At 61.1% G+C, this 8,992-nt stretch overlaps 2 protein-coding genes across 2 annotated transcripts in view; one reads left to right on the top strand and one right to left on the bottom strand.

Moving 5' to 3' along the window:
- Nucleotides 1-1,641, top strand: part of VPS28 (vacuolar protein sorting 28 homolog (S. cerevisiae)) — a 5,703-nt gene extending 4,062 nt beyond the window's left edge. Inside the window, exons 7-9 of the mRNA XM_015422825.1 lie at nt 191-264; nt 726-817; nt 1,417-1,641. Coding sequence (XP_015278311.1) covers nt 191-264; nt 726-817; nt 1,417-1,534 — 284 coding nt within the window. The 3' untranslated portion in view covers nt 1,535-1,641. The remainder of the gene's footprint in view (nt 1-190; nt 265-725; nt 818-1,416) is intronic.
- Nucleotides 1,642-2,371: 730 nt separating this feature from the next.
- TONSL (tonsoku-like, DNA repair protein) overlaps nt 2,372-8,992 on the bottom strand; it is a 38,820-nt gene continuing 32,199 nt past the window's right edge. Inside the window, exons 21-27 of the mRNA XM_015422824.1 lie at nt 8,699-8,777; nt 8,101-8,405; nt 6,323-6,494; nt 4,843-5,021; nt 4,572-4,633; nt 3,066-3,199; nt 2,372-2,652 (exon numbers count right to left, since the gene is read on the bottom strand). Of these exons, the coding sequence (XP_015278310.1) occupies nt 2,420-2,652; nt 3,066-3,199; nt 4,572-4,633; nt 4,843-5,021; nt 6,323-6,494; nt 8,101-8,405; nt 8,699-8,777 (1,164 nt within the window). The 3' untranslated portion in view covers nt 2,372-2,419. The remainder of the gene's footprint in view (nt 2,653-3,065; nt 3,200-4,571; nt 4,634-4,842; nt 5,022-6,322; nt 6,495-8,100; nt 8,406-8,698; nt 8,778-8,992) is intronic.

Raw genomic sequence — 8,992 nt, 5'->3', positions numbered from 1 at the left:
ATGGATGGCTCCAGAGCAAACTAATTTATGGAGTACCCAAATTGCTCACTCACATCTTTAATGCCAGTAGCTCACAGAGTAGAATTTTTGCTCACAAACGCTGCAGCGAAGAGGGAGCATTGGGGGGGGGGCGGCCCTCAGGTGCCGCCTGGGGTGTGTGTGTGTATCTGGGGGCCGCACCTGACCTGACACGTCTCTTCTCCCCTCCAGCTCTTCATCACGGTGATGGACAAGCTGCGCCTGGAGATCCGAGCCATGGATGAGGTGAGGGGGCGGGAGGGTTTGGGCTCTGGGGCTCACTGTCTTCTGGGCAGGGGAAGGAGGCGCCCGCCTAGCATGCCCCACAGTTCTGGGATGGTGGGCACCCGGGCAACCGACCTTGTCTCTCCACTGCTGTGTGGGCTGCCCCCCCCCCGCGCTGCTTTCTTCTCTGTCCAGCAGGTGTGATGCTGGGGGGCGGGGCTGCTGTGCCCACAGGTGCTGGAGGGGAGCGGGGAGGCTGGCTGGCTGCATCGGCCGTGGCAGCACGGCAGGGAGGGGAAAAGCGGCCATGCAGCTAGCCCATCCCCAGCCTTACCTCTCCGAAGGGGGTGCTCTGGCCCATCTTCCAAAAAAGGGGGCGGGTGAAGAAGAATCCAGCATCCCATTGGGTGTGGCTTCTCCAAACAAGGGGTGAGGGAAAGACCCCTCCCCAAGCCCCACTGCCCGGTTCCCTTCCCCTCCAGATCCAGCCCGACCTCCGGGAACTGATGGAGACCATGAACCGCATGAGCCACCTGCCCCAGGACTTTGAGGGGCGGCAGAAGGTGCAGCAGTGGTAAGGCTTCCCGGTCCCAGCACCCAGCCCCTCCTCCGCCACCCACTGACACCCCCCTTCCCCCGGGGCTTGCTCCGCATGGCCCATTGAGCAGCAGCAGCTGGGTTGGGGGCATTTATGGAACCAGTTGCTTGGCCTTGACCAGTGCCCTCTGCAGAAATGTGTCCGTTTCGGTCTCTGTCCGGGATCTGCCTTTCCCCCCCTTCTTCAAGGAACAACGGACTTCCATTGACCCCATCGGGTTCTCAAGGCACCAGACATTCAAAGGTGGCTTGCTTACTGCCTGCCTACCTTTGTGTAGCGACCCTGGGCTTCCTTGGAGGGCTCCCATCCAAGCGCTAACCCGGGCGGACCCTCCTGAGCTTTCCGGATCTGGCAAAGGTTCAGGCTCGCCTGGGCTATCCGTGTCAAGGCTGCCGGAGACGCTCAGAAGCGACCCGCCATTGAGCTGCCTCTGTGTGCCACACCCGGGGCTTCCTTGGAGGCCTCCCATCCAAGGACTGGTTCGGGGATGACCCCGCCTAGTTTCTGCGACGGCGACCCGATGGGCCTCGCCTCTGGTTCTTCCTGAGCCTGCCTGTTTCCTCTCCCTTCCCCAGGCTGCAGACCCTGAGTGGGATGTCCGCCTCGGATGAACTGGACGACTCCCAAGTCCGGCAGATGCTCTTTGACCTGGAATCGGCCTACAACGCCTTCAACCGCTTCCTGCATTCCTGAGGGCCAGCCGAGGCGCCTGCTGTCGCATGCAGGCCTGGGGTGTGTGTGTGTGTGGGGGGGGAAGAGCCCCTCTCTCCTTTCCTGCCCGGGAACGCCAGAGGACCTGCCCTCGGCTCGGTGTTGAGCGTTTAGCACTTTGGCGGAAAGGGAGAGGAGGGGAACAAGAAGGGGGGGGAGAGGGGGGGTATTTCCCCTAAGGCGGCCGGAGCCCTCCTGGGGTGGGCGGGAGGCTGCCAAGGGGCCGTGTAGCGACTGTATTTATTTGAGCTTTGTTTCTGCTTTGGAAGGGGAAAAAATAAACCCACTTTCTACAGTACCTGCGGCGTTTCCATCCCAGCCTGAGAGACCGCCCGCTGCCCCCTGCTCCTGCAGTGCCTTCGACCGGACCGTTCAAGGCAGGTGGGGTCTTGGGGCTGCCTCTCCACACACCCATCCCGCCTTCCCCACATCTGCCCCTCAGACACAGGGAGTACAGACCGGACTCACGGCAAGTTAGGAGAAAGGAAGGCACACGGGGGTCTGATCCTGAAGACACGATATTCAATAAATAGCAGAGAAGGGGAGACCCGCGAGGGAAGAGACAGCACAACAGGACAATGGCCCCCCCTCCCCACCCCCACCAAGCAGCCTCTGTGCAAAGACAAGCAGAGACTTCGACGGGCTGGAGGACTGTTGCTGCCCAGCATGAGTCCCTGGCCTTCTAGCAGCAGTCCCTTGTCTTTCTCCCAAGATCCACGCCCCCCCCCTCCTGCAGCCTGTCCAGAAGGAGGACACTGCAACCCCCCCCCCGTGCAGCCCGTCTGCTCCTTGTTCCAGGCCAAGCCAGAAAGGGGGCTGGGCTGGGGTCCGTGTGGGGCAGGAGTCCCCCAGCGTTGGCCGGGAGCGTCACTCGAGCGCCGGTGCGTCTGTCCCCGGCGATCCAGGAGCCAGGCACTGGCAGAAGAGCTTGTGCTGCCGTGTGACCGTGCGGAGAGCCGTGTCGGGCGGGTGGGGCCACAGCTCTTCCACGTCCCGCTGGTCGCTGGGGCTGAGGTGGCGCGTGCAGAGCTGCAGGTGACGGACGTGGGCCGAGAGCTTGTTCCAGGTGGTGCAGTCCACGGGGCCCCTCACGGAGCAGCCTGCGCAAAGGGAGGAGGGAGAGAGGGCCAGTCAGCCCCAGCCGGACAGGTGGAACCGGGGGTGGGGGATCATCTAATGCTTCTGACCAGTGTTCCCTCTAAGCCGAGTCAGTGTGAGCCAGCTCAGTTTTTTAGCCTCCAGCTCACGTTTTTGCCCTAGTTCAGGAAGGAGGGCTCCAGAGCAAACTAATTTACGCAGTAGCCAAATCGCTCGCTCACAGCTTTAACGCCGGTAGCGCACAAAGTAGAATTTTTGCTCACAGGACTCCACAGCTCAGAGGGAACACGGCTCCCGACTGTATTCAGCCCGCCCCCCGACTGTATTCAGCCCGCCCCAAGCTTGGCTCCCACACTGAATGATGCGGGAGTTTCTGCTGGAGGGCTGCGCCCCCGAGAGACGAAGGACCACTGACCAGCCAGGCCGAGGAACCGGAGGCCCTTCTGCCGCTCCTCCAGGGCCGTCAGCAGCGTCCGGAGGCCCACGATGCCGATGTCCGGGTTGGCGGACAAATCCAGGGAGTCCAGCGAGCAGCAAGCTGGGAGGCACCTACAGAGAGGACAGACGAGGAGGGGCTGGCTGGGCTCAAGCCGGACAGGAAGCGGCAGCTGCCCCCCCCTTCAGTTCCTTCTGGTCATGGACAGTGAGCCGTTGTGGACTGCAAAGGCAGCCAGGAGCATCCAGACAGGAAAAGATGACACGGAGATGGGCTTGACTGTTTCCCACACCCCAGCTCTGCAGTTTGAGGTTGCTCACAGGCAGAGAAAAGGGCCAGTGGGAGCCTTAAGACCATCCTGTCCCAAACGGGCCAGCCAGTTCCTCTGGAGGGCCAACAACAGGGCAGAGAGGCCGAGGCCTTCCCCTGAGAAGGACATCAGAAGGGCCCTGCTGGGTCAGACCTGGGAGGGTCCATCTAGTCCAGCATCCTGCCTCACACAGTGGCCAGACAGTTCCGCTGGAGGACCAGCAACATAAGAACATAAGAGACGCCAATGTTGGATCAGGCCAAAGGCCCATCCAGTCCAACACTCTGTGTCACACAGTGGCCAGAAATACCAGTGCCATCAGGAGGTCCAGCAGTGGGGCCAGGACATTAGAAGCCCTCCCACTGTTGACCCCCCCAAGCACCAAGAAGACAGAGCATCACTTGCCCCAGAGCCCCTAGCTATACCTTGTGGCTAATAGCCACTGATGGACCTCTGCTCCATATGCTTATCTAATTCCCTTTTGAAGCCATCCATGCTTGTAGCACCCACCACTTCCTGTGGCAGTGAATTCCAAGTGTTAATCACTCTTTGGGTGAAGAAGTACTTCCTTTTATCCGTTCTAACCCGAACGCTCTGCAGTTTCATGGAGTGCCCAAAAGGCTGAGGCCTTCCCCTGAGAAGGACACCAGAAGAGCCCTGCTGGGTCAGACCAGGGAGGGTCCCTCTAGTCCAGCATCCCGTCTCACACAGGGGGCAGCCAGTTCCTCTGGAGGGCCAACAACAGGGCAGAGAGGCCGAGGCCTTCCTCTGATAAGAAAAGACCACTTTTCAGAAACTAATTGTTCTGCGTCTGCCTTTTCCAGGAAAGGGAACCATTTGTCTAGGGGGTCTAGGACCTCTCGCACGAGCACAGAGCGATCTGAGTAGGCGGGAAATTTTTCCAAGGTGAAGAAATCCCACACCTTTGCATGCCAGCGAGACAACGTCGGAGGATGTCTATCCTTCCATCTCTGAGCGATGACCGCCTTAGCTGCCGTGAGAAGAACTCAAATCAGATCCTTACGGACCTTTGGCACCGAGATCGCTGACCATGAGTTAAGCAATATAACCACCGGATCCAGAGGCAAAGAACCAAAGAACTCGGGCATCAGCAGGTCCAAGCCCCGGGTGTCAACAGCCTCCTTGGTAGCCGCCCCCCCGCAGCCCCTCCTTACCTGGCCAGCGCTGCAATGGCCTCGTCAGTCAGGCGGTTCCCAGACAACGTCAAGTGGGTGACCTCGGGGGGGGGGGGGGGGGGGGGGGAGTGGAAAGCTGGATTCAGAATGGAGTTGCTGTTGGGAGGGGGGACCTTGAACAGCCCCCCAAGTAAGGAAAGCGGGCCCCTCCCCCCAGCTTTTCCATGGCGCGAAGCCAGTGATCGAACCAGTCTGGCCATTCTTGCAGGCGTCCCTTTCTCTCCACTGGACACCTTCCCCCCCCCCGCACCTGCGCCAGGTACTGGACCACCACGTCCCACAGCGGCTGGGGGTCTCCTGTCGGTGCCTCCACGGAGCCGAGGTCCAGGTGGGTGAGGGCAGCGCCCGGCAGGCTCTGGAGGAGCAGACGGAGGCCCGGGGAGCCCAGTGCATTGTGGGACACGGCCAGTTTCTTCAAGTGCACGGCTCCTGAGGGGAAACGGTAGTTCAGCACACAAGCCAGGCGGTGGTGGGGGGCACGAGGGAGCTCAGACGGGCAGACAGAACCGGGAAGGGGGCACAAACAGCATCCTGGGATGGAGTGTGGTTTTCGTAGCTTCCCAGTCCCTTCGTTTGGACAGTCTGCCACCCTCCATGCCCCCCGCACCCGGCATACTTTAGTGCCTTTTCCAAAGCACTGTGCCCCCCCCCCCCGGGCAACACAAACAAACTGGATTTCTACCCCGCCCTTCACTACCAAAAGGAGACTCGGAGCGGCTTACAATCTCCTTCCCCTCCCCACAACAGACACCGTGAGAGGGCGGTGGAGCTGAGAGAGCTCTTTCGAGGACTGCCCTTGAGAGAACTTGTGACTGACCCAAGGTCACAGCAGCAGCTACGTGGAAGAGTGGGGAATCAAATCCAGTTCTCCCAGATTAGAGTCCACACACGTAACCACGGCACCAAACTGGCATGTGAGCTCAGTGGGCATTGCCTGGCAAGTGGCATACGGAGGAAGGGACCTTGCGGGGGGCGGGTCCCCCTTCCAGCCCCATTCACCACCAAGCTGCTCCCAGGCTGCCAAGAGCAAGGCAGGCTGCGTTTGGGAGGGGTGTTTTTTACAGTCCTCCAGGGCTGCTTTCTCCCAAGCCAGGCACGTGGGTCAACTCAGGGAGGAATTAAAAACACGCAGTGGCAGGAACAGCCGACACCCCACACAGGCACTTTGGGAAAGTAGAAGAAGAAGAGTTTGGATTTATACCCCGCCCTTCATAGCCCAAAGGTGTCTCAGAGCGGCTTACAACCTCCTTTTCCCTTCCCCTCCCCACAACAGACACCCCCTGTGAGGTCGGTGGGGCTGAGAGAGCTCTGGACAGAAACTGCTCTTTTTCTAGGACAGCTCTGACCAGAACTATGGGTTTCCCAAGGTCATCCAGCCAGGTGGAAGTGGAGGAGTGGGGGAATCAAACCCGGTTCTCCCAGATCAGAGTCCGTGCTCCTAGCCACTACACCAAACTGGCTCAAACAGAGACTTTGCCCTGGGAGAAGACTGATACCCCAGAAGTGAGCGTACACACGCATACAGAGCAGCATCTGTCCCCCCCACCCCAAAGAAAGGATGACTTTGCTGCCCTTGCAGCTACCGCAGGGCCCCCTGCTTGAGAGGGGGTCTTCGTTCCCAGCAGAGCTCCCGGTCCCACCCCCACCAGCGGAACAGGGTCAGTGGCGTCTTGCGGCAGGCACCGGGAAAGCCTTCCAGAGCCACACGGTTTGCCCAGGCCGCTCCTTACCTCTTAGGGCGCCGGCCACCAGAGGGTGGTGCTGCTGCAGGAAGGCCGGGGTGAAGCCGCAGGCCCGCACGCGGAGGCTGCTCAGGAGGGGGCAGGCCTGGAGCAGCGCTGCCAAGGCCGGGGAGCTGCCGTCGCCCAGCGGGTTCAGGCTCAGGTCCAGCTCCTCCAGGTTCTGAAAGGACAGGGAGGGCCACGTCAGGGGAACGCCAGGAAAACCCCGGGAAAGGCAAAGTCGGGGGGGGGGGCAACTCGAGGCAGAGACGCCAGGTGGGACTGTGGCATCCTGAGATGTGGGAAGGTTGGGACACCGTTCCAGAATCCCAACTTTCCCGGCTCACGTTTGAAAAGAGCAGGCTTCGAGGCGTTCTGCGAAAGGCTCCAGGGTCCAAGAGGCTGCCTCCCGGAGCCACCATCTCTGTCTCCGCCTCTTGTCAATTCCCCGGGAGCTAAGCTGCCGAGTCTCGTGAGCAAAACTTCTACTTTGTCAGCTACTGGAATTAAAGTTGTGAGCGAGCCATTTGGCTGCTACGGCATCCATTCGTTTGCCCTGGAGCCCTCCTTCCGGAGTGGAGGCAGAGATGCGTGAGCCGGAGGCTAAGACACTGTGAGCTGGCTCACACTCACTCGGCTTAGAGGGAACACTGCCCGGGAAATCACTCACAGCAGGGACACCCCCAGCTTGGTGCCCACGGGTGCCATGGCACTTGTGGGCCCCTTTCCTGGCGCCTGTCAAGTGTTTCTAGAAAAGAAGGAGATTGGATTTATACCCCATGGCCCTTCACTACCCAAGGGAGTCTCAGAGCGGCTGACAAACTCCTTTCCCTTCCCCCCCCACAACAGGCACCCTGGGAGGCAAGCAGGGCTGAGAGACCTCTCTCGAGGACTGCCCTGGAGAGAACAGCTCTGAAAGAACTACGACTTGCCCAAGGTCATCCAGCAGGTGCAAGTGGAAGAGTGGGGAATTCTCCCAGATTAGAGTCCACGCCCTTAACCACTACACCAAACTGTACCCGTGGGGGGGGGGGGGTTTCCAGCCCAGTAAGGCTTCTGATTGGCCCCTGGAGACCCGACTGGCTGTGCAGATTTGAATAACGTGGTTTTGGTGGCAGCTGCCACCACACTGCTGATTTATTCTCTCTCTCCCACTCCTCTTGCCCCCTGCACTCGGGCTTCTTTTCTGCCTGGCTCCACCTTTCGTGGCGGTCATCTTGTGGCTGGCTCCCCCTCCCCGTGCCCCAATTCCAAAGGCGCCCACAGGCTCAAAATGGTGGGGAACCCCTGGCAGCCAGTGTTCCCACTAAGCTGAGTTAGGGTGAGCTAGCTCACAGTTCTTTAGCCTCCGGCTCACACATTTTTGTCCTTGCTCAGGAAGGATGGGGCTCCAGAGCAAACTAATTTATGCAGCAGCCCAATCGCTCACTCACAACTTTAATGTCTGCCTCAGGAGGTGGTGGATGCTCCTTCGCTGGACATTTTCAAGCGGAGGCTGGACGGGCATCTTTCGGGTGTGTTGTAGGGCTCTCTTTCGGGTATGTTGTAGGGCTATCTTTTGGCTATGCTCCTGCAGAGTGCAGGGGATTGGACTGGATGACCTGCAAGGTCCCTTCCAACTCTAACATCCTATGCTTCGATGAATGCCAGTCGCTCAGAAAGTAGAATTTTTGCTCACAAGACTCCACAGCTTAGAGGGAATATTGCTGGCATCCAAGCTGGCCGTTCCTAGTCCCGACGCCCCCCCCCCATCTAAAGCAGCCAGAAGTGCCCCCCCCCAACTCTACCTGGAAGGTGACTGGGCCAGCCGGCCCCCCCTGCGCCAGTCTCTGCAGCCCCTCGGGGCCCAGCCGGTTGCCGGAGAGGTCCAGGGTCTTCAGGCCAGGCATGGTGCTGAGGGTGGCCAGCAGCTCTGCGGCCGAGTCGTCCCCCAGGCCGGTCCCAGAGAGGCCGAGGCGCCGGATGGCCGTCTGCCGCTTGAGCGCCCTCAGGAGGGGAGTGAGGTGGAGGCCACGCAGGGCCACGCCCGGGGCGCGGAACGAGGGGCCCGACTCCTGGCGCTCCAGCGTCTTCAGCAGCAGCGGGTGTTCTCCTGGCAGCCCGGGAGACCCGCCACGTCACCTCACCGCCAGCAGGAAGCGCCGGCCCACACACACCCCACCCGGCTTCCGTAGGCAGTGGCAAGGAGAGCCAGCCTCTCAGAGGAAGGCTGGGGGGTCCTGCCCCGGTGCCGGCCAGAGGGAACTTGTGGGGTCAGCAATGCCCCCTCCCCCGGTCCGCTCATCCCAGAGGACTCCAGGCCCCGAGCCGGGCAACCTCCCGGCACACGGCTCTTCCCCCCGCCCACAGAGAAGCCCCGTCCGGCAGGGGGCTTCTGGCGCTTACCCACAGACAGGCTCCGACAAGCCTTGCGGTACCTCTCCAGAAGGGGCGGCAGGTCCCAGGACTGCACCTCCGCCAACACCTGCCACAGAGCAAGCACAGCCACACGGTTGGGCAAGGCACTGGGCAAAAGGTGCCACCCCCCTCCCCGGCCAGGGGCTCCCCGGGGCCCGGCCGAGGCATTTCAGGCATCCTCTCTGCCGGGGAGACGCTGCCTGGCTTCCACCAACGCTTCGCCACGATGGCCCCCCGGGATGCAGGCGAGCCCCTCTGGCTCAACTGCATCTCACAGCCGGC

Source organism: Gekko japonicus, unplaced genomic scaffold (genome assembly GCF_001447785.1).
Source record: "Gekko japonicus isolate JY-2015 unplaced genomic scaffold, Gekko_japonicus_V1.1 scaffold4406, whole genome shotgun sequence".
NCBI lineage: Eukaryota > Metazoa > Chordata > Lepidosauria > Squamata > Gekkonidae > Gekko > Gekko japonicus.
This window is presented reverse-complemented; position numbering and strand designations above follow the sequence as displayed.